Below are 21,961 nucleotides of genomic sequence, written 5' to 3'. Positions count from 1 at the left end.
GTGCACACATTAAACACAGAATTCCTTCTTCCTTAGAAGTGTTCAACACAATCCAATGTGGATTGTTAAGTTTATGTCACTTCTTGCTAATTCATAATAATAATAACAAACAAAACCCCCTCCAAATTAAAAAAAAATTAAAAATCTAGAGAAAAAATAACACACACAAAAAAACCAAACCTCAGACCAAAAAGCAAAGAAAAAACAAACAAAATCCACCTACAAGACAAACAAACAAAACCAACAAAACCAAACCCAAAAATCCGTAAGGCCAGAGGTCTCAATAAATGCAGTAATTGTATGGTATTTTGCACTGATTCAATTTGCTGGTAAACTCAAATAAAGACAAAATTATTGTTCTGCTTCATCAAACTAAAACCAACATCCTCTGAAAGTTCATCTGTCATATATAATAACTTAGCTTGCTGAGAATGCGATTTGCCCTGGTAGGAATACGGCAGTGATTTTGGGTGCTTACTGTTGCATTCAAGACTCAGAAACGTATTTGATATAATCAATATATATTTATGATGAACAGATTGAGGCTGGGAGTCACAAAAGCACTCAGAGAACCAAAGAAAAACCTGAAGAGATCTTTAGGTGTCTAAAATCTTTTTAGGACTCTCATTCCCATCGATATCACTCAGTCCAAGAATTATCAAGTGCCTAGCAATACAGGTGAGCAATACCATTTATGAAAATGGTATCTTTCTGACTGGGGAAGACACAAAATGCCCTACCCATAGCAGGTGAGATATAGAGGCAATACTGGATGGAATCAGCAGAAAACATGACAGCTAGCAGAAAGTACAATTTTTCCCTAGTTCCACCTGCCTATTTCCAGAAGTGCACATGCAGGCATACATGCAAACATATATGAACAAACAACAAAAAGAGAACTTACTCTTGGATCATGACTTAAGCTGCTTCCCTGCACTTGCTTTAGAAAGCATCTAAGCAAGAATGTGGCCCTATGAAATGACCTGGATGTAAAAAGGGCATGTGATATTCCAGAGTCGAAAGCTCTTCTTCAGCAAAATACCACTGAAGCCTCCCAAGACTAATACTCCAGTGATTGTCAGTTCCAGATGATCAGATGATCACAGGAAGAGTCACAGAAAGAAAATTCTCTGGAGTAAGTACTGCTAAAGCCATCTCGCTCTCTCTATATATATATACGTTGACACAGTTTGAGCTCAGTGAATAGTCAATTCCTGAAGTGGTATGTGAGTTTTCGTCTGTGGGACTATTGCTGAATGTAACTGGAGTCAAGCTGGTAAAATCCTATCAACATTTCAAGGAAGGAGAATCCCTGCTAAGATGCACTTTTTTGTGCCTTAAAGCTCTTGTGAAAATTGTTGGACTGACATGCTTCACATTCAGTGAACGCTTTTGTCCACAGACCCAGCTCTGACAGAGGAAGGTAAGTCTCACTCTGCAAAGCTGCTTCAGTTCTGCATTTGGCATTACAGGATAGTCCATATGATGTGTTCATTCTTCCCTGACTCTTTCTGCTGAGGCTGATAACAGAAACACACATTACTGTCAGCTCTGGGTTACAGTGGGATGTATCCACACAGGTTATCTAATAGACACTGAATAAGAACAATTTTCGGGCACTATCTCATTTCGCTTCACAAACCAGGAGTTCAGGAAAGGAAAGTCCATTAAACAGTTGACATGCTCCTGATTTACCCAGATAACCTGAGCTAGTCTACAAAGAATATATAGCCACAGCAGTCACAATGGACTGTATAAATGTGCTAGAGCTGGCTTTCATGTAGGTAGTTTGAGGGATGGTACCAATGTAGTCATGGCAGGCTGGAATTCTGGAGGCCAGTAACCCCAGACATTATAACTTGTGCTGAGCTCTGTATCACCCCACTGTTGTGCAGCACATCTCTAAGCAAATCACTCAAAAGCTCACTCAGATATTTCTGCACAACCCTCAGGAACACTTGTGACTGGGTGCAGCCACTCCCAGAGCTAAAACATTCCACGTGCAAATGAAACTGTGGAAATAAGTCTAAATAACAGTGAATCAGAAACTAGAAACTTCCCACTGGAACTACAAGATTAGAGTGCAAAGTTATTTAGAATTTATGTCTACTTTGAGAATATTCAAATCAATCCTTTAATCTTTCACATGTCCATCAAATTGTTTTTCTTTCTCTGAGCCTTCCACTAATATTTCAAATTTCTGAGTCATGACAGGGACGTCTTTGCAAGGCATCTCTTTTTAAAGTTTTCCTTCTTCAAATGTAAAAGAGCAATGGATAGTATATGGGCAAATGGAATTATTTGATTTTCTTCTGGCATGAAAAGATCTGGACCCCTGTTTCTCTTCTCAGGAAACACTCACTGAAGTAGCTCTCAGCCTCTCTGGGAGCAGGTAGGAGAGCTGCTCCTCACACCTGATCCTGAAAAACTGCTCGGCTGTTCTGCATTGATGAAAACAGAGCTCTTCCCTGCTGACTGACATGTGAACAGCATAATGTGTGCAGAGGCCTGGGACACTCCTGAATGTGGTTAAATAAGAGATGGTATTACATCTACAGTCATGAAATCATGAAATCTGCACTCCAGCATAGGGTCAGACAAACTCCTTCTGGCTAATCTTATTAATAATGTTTTATGAAGCTAGGGTAGCCTAATCATCATGCTGCATGGAACCACAAGATATAAATATGTTCACTAAGAAGAGAAGGCAAGAGGGAAGATCTACTTAAAGAAAGAAAAAAAAATATTACTAATAATATTAAAATATTGCTACTTGCCTAGGTTTCTATTTTCAGTCAGAATGAACTGATTATTTTTTCTTGGCACACTCATTTCAAAATATTTCTTTTAAAAGAAATGTTACTTTGTTCATTTTTCTATAAATATGTCTTACTTCGTTCCTTCTCTGTGATTGTGATCTTGTGTTGCAGAAATTAATGGAAGCTCAGCTATAAGTGTCAATAGCTATAGTCTCAAATACAGGGCTTAGACAATACCTATCTCTGTGGCTACAGAAAAGACTCAGAATCGATTTTAATTCCTTTCTTGTTCCTCTGAGCCTCAGACACACACTTTATTTAACAATTCTGCCAGCTTTTCTCCATAATGTTCCATGTTTTATGGTCTGAAGGCATATGCATTAATTTATAAAAGCAGCTTGGGTGACTAATATTAGAGAGCAGACATTGATTTATGGCTGATATGGAATTATACAACAAATGATACATGGGACACAAGTGAACAGTGGGATTTAGACAAATAGGATGGCTCAGTGATAAGGACAAATGACAACAGAAATGGTCAGGAGCTGGTATAGATGTCAATCAGCAACAGGTCAGACACACTGACACAAACACCCACCATATCTTGCACTAACAAAATAAATTTTTCCTTTTATTTTTAAGTATTTCTTTTTTTTTACCTCCTTACAATTCATTTCCACACAACGTGTGCAGAAGATGATTTTGAAATTAATTCCTCCATACTGACTCTCTTCAATGCTCCCATCAGTTGATCTGTTCCTTGTTTAACTCAGCCTCCTATCCCTCTCCTTCACACATCTCCTTTCCTTTGGGGAATCTCCTATCTCAAATCCCACATCTTAAATAAATAAATAAATAAATAAAAACACAAAGAAGAATCTGTGTTTTTATTGCAAGACATCCTTAAGGTACTTCCTGAGTGTGTTTCACAAGCATTTTTTTCTGTCATCAATTCTTTGTGTATATAAAATAACTGGAAGAATGGGAGGGAAATGAGAACTCTTTGCCAGCCTAAAAAATAAGCATTTCCTAAACTGACTGCCTTACTTTTTTATCAATACCAAGTCTGCTCTTTGATGCAGGATGTTTACTGCACTGTTGTGAGGAGCACCACACAGCTTCCACATAGGCTCAGAGCTCTGCTGACATAAACCATGTTGCAGGGTCAGGGCATATGATCTTTTTCTGGCTTCTACCACCAATAGTCATGCTCAGCAGAGGTCTTCTACAAAGTCATCCAAATGAGACTATGTCCACACTGAGGAATTATTTATCTAAATTGAATCTATCCCTAATTATTTTTAACTTTGATAAGTCAAACATATTTTATTAAAAACCAAGGAGGTAAAATCTGATTTTAACAGATTGTGTGTGCTTTACCTCATCCAAAATACTCCTCTGAAGTGTGACAAAACCAAAATTCTTAGGGGTATGAAGCCAAAGAGTGCAAAATTATTCACAGGGGTACAGAGCCAAAGAGCTGAAAAATTCTCCCAGATGCTTATTTTTGGATGTTTCCTATATCAAGACTGACCAAAGGTTTTAACACCTCAAACTGCTCCATCTGATGGGAAAGGAATCACTGTCTGGAAAGGAAAATTGCTGCAGTCTGAAACTTATATGGAGTAAACACATCTCCAGTTTTAGTTTAACAGGAGGGAGAACATGCACAAGTGTTTATGCACAGCCAACAGGCAAATCCATAACTGGAAAAAAAAAGGAGTTTTTACATATGCTCCTGCTTTGGCACCATGCGTGCAATTTGCATCTCTTCAACAGCTGATTTAAATTGCAGTGTGAGAGTTTATAGCAGCATTCTGAGCAAGCTGTTCTGTTGTTTTATTTATTACTTAGGACTAATTCTTTATAAGACATAGTAAACAGTGCAAGAAGAAAGAGCAATTCTGATACAGTAGTTTCATAGCCTGAGACATAGACATAAAAACAACACACATCGGGAGTGTAGTCATTAGAGGCAGCCTGACATAATGAGTATTGATCTGGTTAATTTAAATCCTAGGTTTTCCCTGACTAATTATGTCAGTTTAAGGAAAGCATTTAGCCTTTTCTCAGATATATTTCCCCAAGGACAAAAGCAAGGGAGAGAACCCATAGTTGTGTTCCTGGGGTGGAGGAGCAATGAGTTTGTTCGTGAAGCATGAATCAACTGAGTGTTGGTTACCATTCTTTAATCGGGAGTGCCCACGATTCAGCTAGTCACAGCTGTGCCCCGTTGCTTCTCTGCAGCCCTGGGCTTTGGAGACACAGAAATACACAGGTAGAGGTTATTAGCTTTTGGAGAAGAGCAGCATCTGCTGCTCTTTGGCTTCCACAGACAGCCCACTGTTTATTACAGCCAAAAAAATCTCCTCCCCATGGCAGGCTGAAGGAGTTGCAGAGGCTGCTGCTTTGGTGCAGAATACCCAGACCCATGTGGTCCATGAGGCAGAACAGGATTCTTCAGCACAGCAGGGTTCTGCTTGCAGAGAGCAAGTAATCTGCAATGGGCTCTGTGTGTGCCCTCCTGAAGCTGTGATTCTCAGCAGAGCTGAGGCACCTGCTTCAGGACCCACTGCTCACACCACTCTGCACCACATCAGCATATACAACCTTAGACTGAAAAATCAGCCAAGAATTTCATTCTTTCCTTCCGAGACACAATCAGTTTTGTGGCCAGTAACAAAACACTGAGAGATTTCTTACAGAAAGGGCCTTGTCTAAGAGCTTCTCTGCCTGTCTCAGATTGAAGGTATGCTGACTTGCATCTCTTAGACTACAAGGCTGTAGATTTCTAGGAAAATGGGATGGGGTACCTCTCACTGTCTCTTATTCAGAGGAAGTGGGATTCATCCTAAAGTGCAGTTTGTGGTTCCTGCTAAAAATACGTCTATCTCAGTGGTCAGGGCAATCAGGAAATGTGAGAGAAGTGCTTTTTTTTCAAACCCTGTCCTTACAACATTTTCTGTAACATCAGTTGCCCCTAAGGTTTACTGGCTACAGGAAGCACTTCTGTGCATCTCATCAAAGTGGTCAAAAGTAAAGGCTCTCCTTTCTCAGACAAGCAGCTACATTGAAAGGTTGAAAAGTCATGTTCCCTTTGCATTTTTTCCCTGGCTTAGTCAAGTTTGAACTCTTTGCTTCAAAATAGACCTCTCAGAACCATTTATACTCCTTTGGATCAGATAGAGAACTGTTTAAGCTGAGGGAAAACTGGACCAGAAAATATTCCATGTATTTTAGAGGATGTCAGTCCACCCAGAAGACACCATTTGTTTGGGGGTGGCAGCATGGCATGTTAAGTGATTACAGATCCACACTGAGAGGAATCTTTTTCCTGTGGAATACAAGGCAGGCTCTGAGATTCCTGGTCCATATAGGGAGATGGAAGTGGAGCAGTGCTTCATCAGAGAGTCTGAATTTAGGTTAGGAGAGAGGTGGGTGCTCTGCAAAGCAGACTGAGGCACTCCTGTGCACACTTAAGAGCAAAACTGAGAGAATCTGAGGAACTTTAAGTAAAAGAGTAAAGCACTGCCAAGTATTACAAAACAGGTAAATCACAGATTTCTGGGGAGGGGGCATGGGCTTTTTTTGTGGGCTCACATTCCACCTAAGTCCTATTTTAAATGTTTCCTTCTTTTATTGACTCTTGAAGTTCTAACAGGAAGTTGATGTATCAGGAGTAATCATTATGTCTTCATTCCCAGGCAACACTTGAGGATTACTGGTAGCTGGCACAGCTCAAATAAGCCACTAGGCTGCTCTTATTTAGCCCTTATTTACCCAATAAGTAATTGAATGCTTGGTGAATTACACTTCTCTCTCATGTACTGTATGGATTAGATCTTGCACAGTTTCCAGTATCAGAACCTTTATATTTCTATAAATTTAGAATTTTAATCACAGACTTGGTGTTTATGGCATTGGCAGGTCACTGTTTATGCCATACATGGTGCACCCTTAGTCTTAGAATTCTGCCAGACCTTGCACCACCCTGTCTGCATCATCTGGGGGGCTCCTCTCTGCAGACTTAAAATCCCACATTGAAATCGATCACTCTGAAAGACTGTGAAATGCATATTTGGAAGCTGAACTGTCAAACATATGTTTTCTGATTACTTAATCAGGGATTTATATGGACCCACAGTCAAGAACCAACCCCAGCACACACACAGAGAGGGGGGCAGTAATTCAGAAAAATGGAGGTTTAAAAGGCAAGGACCTGCAGGAGGAAGAGACTTCCCCTGAAGGCTGAGGTGTGTCACAGACCCACTTTGCTGCTCTGGAGAGTAAACACCTGTCAGATCAGGATTGCTGCTGGAACTGACTAAGGCAGCCCCATCTGCTCCCTGTGTAACACCTGTGCAGCTGAGGTGACAGCAGGTGACTCTTCCATGAGGTATGGAGGGAGGGCCCATGTGCTCCCAAGAGAGGTGAGCACCTTACCCTTGTACAGCCCACTGTTACCCACTGCTGCTCGTTCATGTGGGTACCAGTGACACAGCCAGGAGCACCCTGAGGAGTACCAGGGAAGATTAGAGAGCCCTGAGCATGGGGATAAGGGACTCTGGAGTGCTGGAACCTCTTCCCTCAGTCCTGCTGGAACTGCAGTCAACACCCCAATGTCCAAGTGCAACAGCTTGTGTCAGTATTGGGACTGGTGCTGCCTAATATCTTTGTCAGTGACACAGACAGTGGGACTGAGTGCACCCTCAGCAAGTTCTCATGACACCCAGCTGGGTGGGGTGGTCAACACACTGCAGGGAGGGAATGCCATCCTGAGGGTCCTTGAGAGGCTTGGGGGGTGGGCCTGAGTGAGCCTCATGAAGTTTAACAGGACCAAGTGCAAGGTCCTGTATGTGGGGCAGTGCCAAACACCAGTACAGGCTGGGCAGGGGAGGGAACTGAAACAGCCCTGAGGAGAAAGACTTGGGCACAAGCCAGCAAAGTGAGCTCACAGCCCAGAATGCCAATCCTGTCCTGGGCTGCATGAAAAGCAGTGTGGGCAGCAGGGAGATTAGTATCTTCATTTGCTCTGCTTTCATAAGACCCCACCTGAAATACTGCATTCAGCTCTGGATCCCTCAGCACAGGAAAGACACAGATTAGTTGGAACAGGTCCAAAGAAGGGCCACAGAAATGAACAGAGGGCTGAAGCACCTCTTTTATGAGAACAGACTCAGAGAGTTGGGGTTGTTCATCCTGGAGGAGAGAAGGCTCTGGGGAGACCTTACAGAAGCCTTCCAACTACCTGAAGTGAGCCTACAATAAAGATGGAGAGGGGCATTTTACAAGGACACGTAGTGACGGGACAAGAGATTATGTCTTTAAATTGAAAGAGAGTAGGTTTAGACCAGATATTAGAAAGAAATTATTTTCTGTGAGGGTGGTGAGATACTGGAACAGGTTGCCCAGAGAAGTTGTGCATGACTCATGCCTGGATGTTCTCAAGGCCAGGTTGGCCTGAGATCTGAGTAATCTTGACTAGTGGAAGGTGTCCCTTCCTGTGGCAGGGGGCTGGTACTAGATGATCTTCAAGGTCCCTTCCAATGCAAACCATTCTAGGAGTCTATGGAAATCTATAGATGAAAAAATAAAGTAATGAATATGTCTAATAAAACCGCATATTTCTGGTTTACAAATTAATTTTTCTAGTAACTGTATAAAATAGATTTGCAAATTATAAATGTATATACTTACAGTAAATTTAAGGTACATGTACATGTATATGTTCCAAATATAAACTGTATGCTTTCTAAAACAGCTAAAACACGAGATCCTTGATGAGTGACCCAAGGGCCTTGGCTTCAACTGCTTAGAAAATTTAAGTTTGAACATGACATTGGATGTGATAAAAATATTATACTTATTACAACATGATCAAAACAATAGTATCTCCTCCTTCTATATCAGTGGTCTTTGGCTCTGCTTTGACATCTGTTTTTCTTTAATCCCCTTTGCAGTTTATGCAGCAGCAGAATAATATTCCATGACAACAGCCAAATCTATTGATATCTCTTAATTAAATAATTCTGAATAAAGACAACACACCAATACAATGTGGATGACTGTTGCTAAACGTTTACGTATAAAAGAAGACCTGGACAGATCCTCAGCTTGGATGACAGGCAGCATTGGTTAGCCTGTTCTTTACCCTGCTGCGTGCTCACAGCCTTTCTGGCTTGCCTTGGAAGCAGCTGGCTGTGAGAAGCTCAGAAAGAGATCCAGGGAATGAGCAAACAGCCAAGCAGCGTAGCTAACCAGGGGTGCCTCGAGCTTGCTGTCTGGCCCAATTTGTCTAGTAGCCTAGATATAACCTAACTAGCCATGCAACTCATCCAGCCTATTCATGTTCTGAGGAAGAACCTGAAATTAAAGTAAGAGAGGAAGAAGTGCAAGGTCCATACCTTTGGTTTTTTTCCCTAGCAGTTTTAAAAGAAATACAATTATAAGGATCCTTCTGCCTGAAAACGTGCATACCTATGGCAGACCCTGATCGTCATTTCCTTAGTTTCATTTTTCATCAAAGAAAAATAAACCAAAACCAAATAAATCCCATGTCTTGTGGGTAAGTATCCTTGTGCAGCATCATACTGTGTAATGAGGTGTGTGTGCATGACTCTATCTGAAAACATTGCAAAGTTTTAGATTTGTTTCAAGACAGAAAATAAACCTGAAGCTTATCTTCTTAATAATATATGCTTGGACATCTCAAGCAACTATATTTAGGGAGTGCAATTTTCTGGCCAGATCTGAAAACTGGCCTGGTAGTCTCCTTCTTCTGTAATGAATCCTCATCCCATGCCCTAAAACTTGAATGGACAAATAATGTGCCCTTTCTTATTACATGCTGCTCTGCCTAAACAAGATTTGAGTCTCCATTGGACTTGGCCCTCTGAGCCTTTGAACTTGGCCCTTTGTGAAGAATAGTCCAGCACAGGATATTCACCACATCTGACTTCAGGACCGGTAATTATTACCAACTGAAGTGTGGTGGAAAGGTTGCTAACCACTAGAGAACAAATTGCTACAATCCTGCAGCTTATCCTCAGCATGTTTTTCAACTTTCATCTGTCTAGATTAAGGTCAACTTTTGCAGACAGATCCTCTTATCATGTGCATAGAAACTGCTTTTATTTATTAAGCTTGATGCCATTGATTTCAACCTTAAATGTCATTCAGTGTTTTCCATTCATGTTTTTAAACATTTTGTGACTGATCAACTCAGGGGCCAAGTAAGTAAGGAAGCAATGGGTTTGAACATATGGGAAAATCTGATCCTTGCTGCCAAGGAGTTAAAGTATTAAAGTGCATAAGCCATTTCCTGTAACAGTTGTCAGGCTAATTGTTAGTAAATTACTTAGTCCATGTGTTTATTATTCAGATATAAACCCACGGACTCGGCATGAAAATGGCATTACGCTGCTGTAATCACAGACTAATCTTTTACAACTATGGCCCTACACCCCCAAACTGCATCACACACAAAACAGCAGCTCTTGAGCAAGTTAATTCACTCTGTATTGCACCATCCAGTGATGAGGGTAACATTAAAAGGCCCTATTGCTGCACACCTCCATGTAATTCCATAAAAATCAGAATAATCTTTAGTAAATAGGGATTCAATGGTAAAGACAGAATTTAAAACATGGAATGAAACTCAATAGAAAGAAAATCACATCATCTTCATTGCAAATGTTTTCTATACGTGAAGATAACACATTTCTGCAGTTCTTGGTGACCAACTCACCTGTTCTGTACCCAGTGCCTGCCAGCCAGCCTAATACTTAAAGTGGTTGGCATAAGGGACATAGCAGTGCCTACAGATAATGATATTTTTTCGATCTGATAATTTCTGGATTGCATTTAGATTTTTAGTAGTGGTAGATGATGAAAGTGTTAGAAAGTCGAAATAATTAGTAACCTCTGAAGATCAACACCTGCTCTGAAATGTTAAATTCAAGTTGGCATTTCATTAGCCCCATATCCCATGTTGTGATTCCCATGTTTTAGATTGATCCCTTGTATCCTGGCATTACATGCAGCTCTCTTGAGCCTGAGCTGAATGCACACTATGCTAATCGACCACCTCACCGTCCCTCGTTTCTAGCAGTGAGAGAGCACATTCTTGGCTAGTTCCATTACATATGTGCCCTACACTGCTATTTCTGGCTTTTATTTAACTTTGAAAGCAAAGTGAGCACCGGGCAAAGTAAAAGACATTGCTTCTCTTGTGTTTTACCACTAAAAAATAGAAAATTAATATTAATAAAGGAAAAATGCATTGTGTAAGCCTCACTTTTTATTATATTTGAGAGACCATGCTCAACTGATGTTATAACTGAAGAAGAAACTGCAAATCAACTCACAGGACCATGAGCATACATTTGTTGTCAACAGAAAGACTCTTAGGGACTTCAGTTAGTACTAGATTGCAGTCTTCATATTTACATTTAAAAGTATTCCCCTCTGTGTCCTTACACAAATTACTGGCCTATTCAAATTCAGTGAAAGATAAGTGGAAGATGAAAAAATATGCATTGAATATCTGACAGAGAGTGATTAGAGAAGGGCAGTTTTGAGAGCTGTCACTTTGGCACTTCCTTCTGGCTTTTCATCAGGGGTATATCCTCTCTTAGTGTCTGGACATTTTGTATCCAACCACTTGTTATCAAAAATAAAAAGAAATAGGTTCCTCTGCATTCGAATGATTGTGTAAAACAGGACAACACAAAAGAGAAAGTATCTTTCATTACACAGTACTGCTGGGGAAAAAAAAAAGCAAACACAAAACAAACAAAAAAACCCCATGAAACAATCGCAATCAAAAAACCTGGTTTTGATGTCTAAATGTTTATATATTCACCTGTTGCTCTCCCACTATCTTCCTGAATTTTTTAATTTGCAAGAACAAGATAGGAAAAAGCAGTCACTAATGAAGAAATGCTTTATCTGGATGAAACACCTTGTTCCAGTAAGTAGCATTTTTCTCTCTCTTTAGAGTGCACTGCCTTTATTTCAAAAATTAATCTAATAGCTGCTGTTTTCCAGTAATTCAAACTAGTCATAAAAGTATATTTAATTATTGTATAATCAGTGGCATAAGATAAATGTGTTCTACTCAGTTGCATTTCCATGAAATCAGACTTTTCTGACACTTTAAAATGCCTGTAGTGGACTCAGAAAAAGCTGTGTAACTGGTCTAAAGCAGGAAAAGCTGGACAAATGCATGAGTGGAATCAGAGAATCAAAGAATGAACTGAGTTGCAAGAGACCATCAGGATCACCAAGCCCAACTCCTGGCCCTGCAGAGGGGCCAAGAGAATCCCACCATGTGCCTGAAAGCATTGTCCAGATGCTTCTTGAACTCTCTCAGGCTTGGTGCTGTGAACACTTCCCTGGGAACCTGTTCCACTGCACCTTTTCACCTTTTGGGTGAAAAGTCTTTCTCTGATATTGAACCTAAACCTCCCATGACACAGTTTCAGGCCATTTCCTGGGGTTCTGTCACTGGTCACCAGAGACAAAAGACCAGTGCCTGCTCCTCCACTTCCCCTCATCAGGATGCTGAAGCCCACAATGAGATCTCCCTTCAGCCTCTCCAGTGCCTCAGCCACTCCTCTAACAGCTGCCCCTCAACACCCTACGAGGAGAGGCTGAAGAGTGGCACAACTGTCTTGATTCACAATGATTTTTCTGAAGCATAGTAAACAAACATTAACCCCAGGCTAAAATCAAAGCCAGATAGAAGATCCCTAGTTTAAACCATTGCTCTAGGAACCTCTTTTATGATAAAAAATTCTTCCCTTAAAACACAAAAAGTGCTATGAATCAGGTACATCATTTCATGCATTCTTCCATTTCTGTGATTTAGAATATCAGTATTGTACAACAGGCCTTATCCCCAAAATCATCTTAAACCTATCTATAAATGTTAAAAAACAGAACAATCTATTATGGACATAGTAAAGACTCAGTAAAAAAGAAAAGAAGTCTATCATACTAACTTAGCGGAATAAATTTATTTTGACTCCTTTGCAGCTGTCCTTATTCTTTAAAAGGAAGAAGTAAGTGATACAGAACAATAAATATTTTCAATTCTTTTTCAACATTAATGAGACTTGGGCAACTAAAACATGGATATTGACTAATAAACAGGGTTATTAGCTGACAAAGTTTTGACCTTAGCAATGTGAAGTTCAAAACTGCATGACTTAACTCTCTAGTTCTAAACTCTGAGGTCCAAAATAAAATACCATTCAAATGAACATTGCAAAGAATGAGAAGAACTTTCAGGCCCTCACCAGAAGACTCAGAGCTCTGGGAGAGCTCACAGACACAAAATTATGAGAAGGCATTGAGGATCTATTTATCAGTTCAAACTGTAGCAAAGCACCATCCTGCTCTGGAGTGTGACTAAACAAAAAAATCAAAACCCAAACTGTGGCAGGTGCTTTCCCAGTAAGGTCTCACACATGTCAAGAGGCAGCAGCTTCACTTTGGGAGTGCAAACAAAATACAGGACTCCAAGGGGAGAAGTGTCTGTCAAACATCTGAGCATGCACCACACAATACCTGCTCTACACACTTTAGTGTCAGGGGAGCAAAGCCATGAGCCTGCCTCCCCTGTTTTTCATTAAATGGTTGCAGACACATACTGGGGAGCAACAGAGAGCTGTCTCTAAGTCATATATGCACATGGGACTGTTGCTATTACTGTTTTATTCTGAGATACAAGAGATGAAGATTGTTTAGTGCACTCCCCCATCACCTTTTAAGGAGCAAGAAAATGTTCCTAAGGATTGATATCATGCTTAATTCAGGCAATTTCTGCCTACATTTACATTCTCTAAAATTTCACTGATACTCATGCAAATACACAAAATGAATCTGAGAGACTAATGCAATATTACTTACTATAACCTGATGTGGACATCAGTTCAGGAACTCAATAAGCACTTTGAAAAATACTCTGAAATTAAGACTTTAGACTTCACTGACTCAGTTTTCTTAATTTGTCAGCTTTCAAACCCTTGGATCTGAAATCCATACTGGTTTGCTCCTCGCTCAGCCATAGGAAGCAGTCAACAAAAGGCACTTTGTTCTAAATTGTGTAATTTGCACATGTGGAACAGAGAGAAGAACTGATCTTTGATCTAAATTTAATTAAACACTTTTCTCATTGACATGTGAGCTTCTTCTCTCCTTACAGTTCATTCACTGGCTAAAAATTATTATTTTTTCCAGCCATTATCAACTTTCAGAGCATTGCTAAAAAGGCTTAATATAGGAAAAAAATGCATTTCAGTGGCCAAAGCTCATAGATATGAGTTGCAAAGATACATTGCCATGAGACTTAAGGGAGAAAGCATTCTATCAGTTTTCAAAGTAAAACAATATTCTGAGCTTTAAATTGGCATAAAGGGGATGATTTTGGTGGAATTATAGGACTCTCCCAAAATGCGAAATATTGGCAATGAAAACTTCTCTCCCAGCTCCTTTCATAGAAAGCCACAAGATATTTTGTGCTCTCTTCTATAGGGATTTACAGGGCTACAGTAAGGAAAACTTGCTTTGAGTAATAATGTTTGCAAAAGAAACTTCCAGTACACAGCCTTCTTTGTGCTGGGATGATGGTGATGATGTTCCACAATTCTTCCAAATTTTGGAAGAAAAGGGAGCTTTCATGAAAGTTCCAAACTCAATACAATTTCTATATTTTATAGGGATCCTGACACATTGGTTCTTATCATTTATTCAGCATTTGCAGGACAAAATCTTCTGTGTATATTCTTTGAGTTGCCACTACATTGGGGAAGAAGCTTTTACTTTTCTTCAAGTTGAAAGAAAACATTGAGTTTTTTCTTCAGACACTGCTATAAAGAAGACAATATCTCAGCATGGAAGTTTTAATGATATTGTCTTTGTGGCTTAAAAATTTCAGGAACAAGTAATCTCATTTAGTTTTAGTCTGAAGCCCATAATCCTATTCACTCCGTTAAATTAGTAAGGTCTTCAGAAGCATTTTCTGACAGCTGAACATCACTTTTTTGGTAATAGCCATATTACCATTTCCAATAATATGGAAAGAGGGTTTTCAAGCTCTGGACCCTTATTACCTACACTGCTCTGTCTCCTAGTCCACCCCATGGATCAGCTGTTTTCCACGGCACTACGACACTGGAAAAGTGAAGTTATTGAAAACATAAACTAAACCCAGAGGTATAAAAACCCTCAAAATCTATAATTTATCCCAAAATTTATCAATTAATTTATTAGAAGTCTTAGAAAACTTACCTTTAAAATTTGGTCTGATTCTAGCATCATATCCCGATGTCCTTCCCATCAATTTGTCCAAAAAATCTGAAGGAGACAGGGTCTGTGAGGGGGATTTTCCAGATCTTGAATCATGTTCTTTACAGAAAGTCGTCCTAAATAAATTATTAGCCACCATTAGCTAATATTTAGCTTGTATTGTATTCAAGTCATGGAGAAATTACATCACTAAATAAAATTGTCTCAACTCAGTGAAGGTAGAAATTAATTTTTTTAAAGAGCAACATACTCTGCCTTTCATCTGAAAACTTGTTCTAGAAATAAAGATGAGTTTCAGGTGTCATACATGAACACAATTTTCTATTTGGAAAAAACCTTAGCTTTAAAAATAGATTCGTTACAGTTTTAAGATTCTTTAGAAGATTCAAATTACTCTTCATCTTAACATGTAAATCCATCTTAGAGTGATTTTGTTATCCTGTTTTATATCATTATTTTAATTTCATGGATGCTGTTAAAATGTCATGTTAACACTGGTTTAAGGTGGTCTTAAACTTCCAAACAACAGCTTGCAACACTTAACAAGCAACACTGAAAAACACTGGATTTGTTAATGTAGAGAAAGATACAGATGGAAAAAAGAAAATTAAAATTGTTTTTTACAGATGATTTAAAAATATTTAAATTATGCTATGAGTGTCTGGATTCTTTCCCAACACGGCAAAAAGGGTTCTGGAGTCAGTCACAACTGATATTAGGGGGGTTTCACCCCAAATCCATGAGCACTGAATAATAAAATTTAGTATCACCAGGTGGTATTCATATGCAAGTTCTTTGAGCACATCTGTTTCAAGAAAATTTCTGGTACCTTATCATGTGTGTGAAATGCTGTGTACGCAGCACATTACCTATTGCAAGCACATAATAGATTGCAGAGAAAGACACTTCAGGAGTTCCCCGTGGTTGTTCCCCAGGGAAAAAGAAACTAGAATGAAAACGGTCATACTTGGTGTGTAGAGACACAGATTTAATACTAGAACATTATCTTAAGTCTTTAATATTCAATTTCATTGTGTCTCTTTCCACTCTATCTTTGAGCTAAATTAAAAGTAATTCTGACTCTGACTTCTCCTGTTTCTGACTTCTCTCTGTTAAAATATTTGCCCAAAGGGAGCCTCTCAGTTTCAGGAGTGTTTCATGGGGTATTTTCATGCATCTACATGCAAATATAAAAAAATCAGATATACATCTGATCATCTGAAATGAGAAGCAAATATCAAATCCTTTCTCTCGCTACAAAAGAGAAACGATTCCCCAGAATTTTTAAAAGGCAACGTGGTAGTAAATTCTCGTGGTGTGATTCCACACATTTTTTTCAGGTTCCATTTATAGGAGGCAGTTGCTTCCTTTTGCTTTTGTCAATGACAGGGTATCATTACAAATATCTTTAGTATTTAATATACAGTAGATGATCTATCCAACTTAAATAATGAAATAATTCAGTTAAGAAAGTAAAAATTGGAGAATTAAGATAGTACACTTATTCGTATACAAATTACTTCTGTTTTCATTCAGAGCCCACTAGTTATGAGTTGTGTTGTGAACCCAGGTTCACAAATATAAACACGGTTTCCCTCTGTCACTATATGTATACCTCATTACTCTTAGATACATCTGTACCTGCAGATGCACAGCAGCATACTGTTCAATAATGAATCTCATCTAAAATGCTATTCTGGTTAAAAAGACTGACCTGTTCACTCAGTACCACAAAAAAGTCAATAGCTGAAGCAGAAGCTCATGAAACATTAAAAAAATCAGGAACATTGGGACTTTGGGTGAACACAATACTAGTCTGATCCAGGGTTTTCCCAAAATCAAAGGGCTGGTTCTCTAATTTCAAATAGCTACATCCCTTACCAAACTGGTACAATCATTTCCAGAGACTGAAGAGGAGGGAACCAAAGCAACTTCCTAAACAACCTCTGCTAGGAGCAGAGAATCTGCACTTAGGAAGAAAAGCCGAAGAAAATGTTCTTAGCTATACTGATACACAGTGAAAAAAACCCACATCTTTGCATCAGAAAATGGAAAATAGATCACCCAAACTTGAGATTATTATTTTTTGTGTTTGTTACCAAGCAACGAGTCTCTGAGTGTAAAAGGGATAGTCTACATAGAATGAACACAAAACATTCTCAAATACAGCAAACAAACTAGGTTATTGTGACGTAGTATCTTTATAGTTATGATTCTCACAACCTTTTGACAAATATTATTACAGAGTGGTATCACCTACCTGAAGTGGTTTGTCTCTAAGAAAAATGCAAACAAGGTTGTCAATATTTTCACTAGCTGCCGGTTCATTCCTCCTGCTTTCTGTGATGATTTGGAAATATCCCAGAAATGATTCCAGAGAGATGCACGGAAAAAGTAAGCTGCTGCCGTCTAGATTTCCAAATTCAGCAATAATTTATTTTTCTTGACAATCAGGAAGAGAAGGTCTGGATCTCTACAAAGTAGGGGTAAAAGAGAAGTGCCAGTCCTTGGAATCATGGTCAGGTCAAGCCTAGGCTCATCTCCAGCAGTCAGCACAAAAGAGATAAGGCATCAGACACAGTTGTTCCCCCGACTTGCTTTTGGTGATGGAGGGGGGAAAAATAAAAAGCAAAAAAAAAGAAAGTAAATGGAAAGAAAGGGGGGAAAGGGAAAGGAAAAGAGGAGAAAACCCAACTATGTGAGGAGCATCAGGCAAAAGGGAGCGGCGCTGAGAGCAGTTCTGTTGTCGATATGTTTTATTCCCCTTTCGCTGAAAATTAGTATTTATGAACGGTGGCGGGGCTACTGGGTGGCTCTGCTTTTCCCCTCTTTGGGTAGGGAAGCGTCGGCGTTGCCGCGGAGGGCGGGCGGGTGTGAGGGAGGGGGGGCTGTGGACGGAGGGAGCGGGGCCGCGGGGAACCCCGGCGCTGTGCTGGAATGGGGCGGGCGGGAGCGCGCGGCTTCAGCGCTCGGACAGCTCCGCGCCCGCCTGCGCATGCGGGGCCGCGGGGGCGCGGGGCGCGGGGCGGGAGCGGTTTGAGGGTGTGGGGTGCGGGTGTGGGGTGAGGGTGTGGGGTGAGGGTGTGGGGTGAGGGTGCGGGTGCGGGGTGAGGGTGTGGGGTGAAGGTGAGGGTGCGGGGTTCGGGGTACGAGTGCGGGGTGTGGGGTGAGGGTGTGAGCTGAGGGTGCGGAGTGCGGGGTGTAGGCGCGGTGCCGGAGGCGCCGCGGGCGGCGTTTGCGGGGGGCGGGCGGGGACCTGCGGGCCGTGGGTGTCTGCGAGCGGCGTGTTGGCTGCGAGGTGCTCCTGTGTGAGCGGGGGTTGCGATGGCGGGTGGGTGTGGGTGTGGGTGTGGGGTGTCAGCGCGCTGTGCTTGTCACGCGTGGGGCTGCCCGTGTCGCTGCCAGCGGGGCGCGGTGCCAGTGCGCGCTCCGGCCGCTGGGGGCGCTGGCGCGCCGCGGGCACGGCCCTGCCCGCGCGGGAGCCGCTGCCTCTCCCTCCGCGCGGCCTGCGGGAGCTGCGGGAAGCGCGGGGAACTGCGGGAAACAGAGCTGAACTGCGGGAACAGAGCTGAACTGCGGGAAACAGAGCTGAACTGCGGGGAACAGAGCTGAACTGCGGGGAACAGAGCTGAACTGCGGGAACTGCTGAACTGAACTGCGGGGAACAGAGCTGAACTGCGGGGAACAGAGCTGAACTGCGGGGAACAGAGCTGAACTGCGGGAACAGAGCTGAACTGCGGGGAACAGAGCTGAACTGCGGGAACAGAGCTGAACTGCGGGGAACAGAGCTGAACTGCGGGGAACAGAGCTGAACTGCGGGGAACAGAGCCGAACTGCGGGAACTGTGCTGAACTGCGGGGAACCTGAACTGCGGGGAAGACTGCAGGGAACAGTTCTGAACTGCGGGGAACAGAGCTGAACTGCAGGGAACAGTGCTGAACTGCACCCCTTCCCTCCCCGCTGCGCAGGGCACCCACTCTGGAAAGGGTGGTGGGCTGAGCCCGGTCCTCATCACCGTGCATGAATATGGAAAGTGCGGGTGTGGAGAGGAAGGTGCCGGGTTCTTGTCGGAGGAGCCAACAGGTAGAAGGAGAGGCACCAGCAGAAGCTGATGCACAAGTTCCACCTGAACATGAAGAACTTTACTTTCGACAGCGTGGAAATCAAATCCTGCAAAGAAGTTGGGATTTTTACCCATCCTGCACTCCCAAAATAAAAGGAACTATTGTTCTTTCTTCAGTTTTAGATTCATCTATATTCTTTAATCTGGCTATATTCTCCTGCCACAGAACCAATCCACCTGAACACTGCTTCATTTCCACAAGAGTATTTGCACATGGACACATTTTTCATATCTCTGAGTAAAAAACCTACAGTTTCATGACAACTACTGTTACTATGTGTCTAGTCATCTTTAAAAAAATGCTTCTGAAAAGGAGTTGTTCTGTTCACACATTAGCAAGAGATCAAAGCCACATAGTGTTCATTAAATGAAACAGTTGTAGCATTTTGTTTGTTTATTTTAGCTTAATAAGGTAGGATGTATCTGAAAAAAGAAATTAAATAAAATATAGAAGATAAAAAATATAGAAAATCTTAGAATGGTTGTGGTTAGAAGGGACCTCAGCTATCATCTAGTTCCAACCCCTCTGCCATGGGCATGGACACCATCCACTAGACCAGGTTGCTCAAAGCTCCACCCAGCCTGACCAAGAACACATCAAGGAATGGTGTGTCCACAACCTCTCTGGGCAACATTTTGCAGAACCTCACCACCCTCATAGTAAAGAATTTCTTCCTAATATGTAGTCTAAACCTGCCCTCTTTCAGTTTAAGGTCTATCACTACATGTGCTTGTAAAATGTCCCTCTTCAGCTCTCTCGTAAGCTCCCTTTAGGAACCGTAAGGTGCTATAAGATCTCCTTGGAGCTCTCTCTTCTCCAGGCTGAATAATCCCAGCTCTCACATAGGAGAGGCCCTCCATTCCTCCAATCATCTTCGTGGCTTCCCTGGACTTGCCCCAACAGGTCAATGTCCTCATTCAGGATGATCCTCTGAACCTGTACACAGCACTCCAGGAGGGGTCTTACAAAGCACAGGGGCAGAATCACCTCCCTCCATCTGCTGGCCACGCTGCTTTTGGTGCAGTACAGGATGTGTTAGGATTTCTGAGCTGCAAGCACACATTGCCAGCTCATGTCCAGCTTCCTGTCCACCAACACCACCAAGTCTTTCTCCAAGGGCTGCTCTCAATCCATCCTCTGCTCAACCAGCATTCGTGCTTGGGATTGTCCCAGTCCAGTGCAGGACCTTGTCCTTGGTCTTGTAGGACTTCACAAGGTTCATGAGACCCACCTCTCAAGCCTCTCAAGAACCTTCTGGATGGCATCCCTTCCCTCCAGCCTGTCCACCCCACCACACAGCTGAGTGTCATCCTTAGGCTCATAGAGGATGCACTCCATCCCACCATCCATGTTGCTGACAAAGATGTTAAAATCAACCTTATTAGTGATCCTTAGGCACAAATGCTAGATAATGCAACATTTGATGCACAAAAGATTGAAATAACTGAAAGAGCAGTCCAAAGTTGCAAATGTAAACTAATTTCCTTATTGCCTTAGCTGCTGTGTCTGTGTCAGTGACAGAAATGAAGGTCCAGTAGAAGGAAGGGCACTATATTTGTTTTTATTAAAACTATTAAAGTTTATCATTAGACACTGAGCACTGATGCTGAATCACTGCACTGTAACACCACCTAACCCCTTCAAAAAGACAAGTCATATTAAAGTAGAGAGGTTGAATTATGTCTCTTACTGCAGTGTCTTATTCTGAGAAATAAAGCTCATAAAGCTGCATCTGGAAATAATGGAATACTGTTGAGTCAACAAAGAAGTGCATTTCAAAGTTTGTGCCTGTTCCCATCTAGATAGGAGCCCAGTAATAGCACTGTATATTTTTACCTTAAGTTGAGATAAATGGGAAAATTGGAAAGCATGATTTCTATCAGCTGCAGGAAAAATCTATGTCTCTTTAACCTACACTGCCACCTGCTTAAAAGTGTGGGGAATCTCAGAACTGCTTGCAGAGCTCATAATGCAGAAGTCACTGAATACAGCAGATATGTTTCCAATGAATCTGTTAATATGGATTTTGTGACATGACATGCTTTTAAAGACCTATAAATGTTCATTACCCTTCTTGGTAACTGCAAGAAACTGAACATTTCCTTAAGTTTTCTAACTGGAGAAAACCTACTTAAAATTCTGCTTTCCAGGATTTAGCTGCTACTGGCCATTTTCTGCACTTCATGGCTTATTTGAAATGCTAAATAACCATATCTCTAAGCTAAATAAAAATTGCAGGAAGTCCTTCAAAGCATACTTCCCTTAATTGATGTGGGCTTTTAAAAACATGGTGAGAGATGTCATGATGAAAATTTAAAGTATCTGCTCCACCATTCCTTACACCTCCAAACGTCTAGCCTTTAGTGAGATATTACTCAGCATGGCAGTTACATGGAAGTGCCAAGCAAAACTTAATTATTAAGGGTTGAAAACAGTGTGTTACTGATGCTTGTTTAACTAACAGCAACAGTCATTCAAATGGTTCTCTGCTTGAAATTCAAAGCAAATCTTTTCTCTAATCAAGGGGTACCAGGTTAAGCTCCCATGTACACTGAAGGTAAAAAGGATCAGATTTCAGTCCATCACCACCACTTTTTTGTGAATTAACACTTGTGTAAAGAACTTCTTACTTTCAGCTATTCTTGCAACGCGGTTGCTCCTCATCCACCTGTCATAAAAAAAGAAAAAGTTGTTTATAGTTGTTTTGAGTGCTGTAAGTCTCCGAGCTGTCATTCATTCACAATTCAATAGTGTTTACTAAAA

General features: G+C 41.2%; 1 protein-coding gene across 3 annotated transcripts in view; it reads right to left on the bottom strand.

Moving 5' to 3' along the window:
* Positions 1–18,029, bottom strand: part of GLRA2 (glycine receptor alpha 2) — a 122,026-nt gene extending 103,997 nt beyond the window's left edge. Inside the window, exons 1-2 of one of the 3 annotated variants that reach the window (XM_063392874.1) lie at positions 17,335–18,029; positions 15,057–15,190 (exon numbers count right to left, since the gene is read on the bottom strand). In XM_063392874.1, the coding sequence (XP_063248944.1) occupies positions 15,057–15,190; positions 17,335–17,402 (202 nt within the window). In that variant the 5' untranslated portion in view covers positions 17,403–18,029. Of the gene's footprint in view, positions 1–15,056; positions 15,191–17,334 lie in introns of those variants that run through there. The other 2 variants (XM_063392872.1, XM_063392873.1) reach the window with 2 other exon arrangements.
* Between the last annotated feature and the right edge of the window lie 3,932 nt (positions 18,030–21,961).

The sequence above is a fragment of the Prinia subflava genome, chromosome 3 (genome assembly GCF_021018805.1).
Source record: "Prinia subflava isolate CZ2003 ecotype Zambia chromosome 3, Cam_Psub_1.2, whole genome shotgun sequence".
NCBI classification, from domain to species: Eukaryota; Metazoa; Chordata; class Aves; order Passeriformes; family Cisticolidae; genus Prinia; species Prinia subflava.
This window is presented reverse-complemented; position numbering and strand designations above follow the sequence as displayed.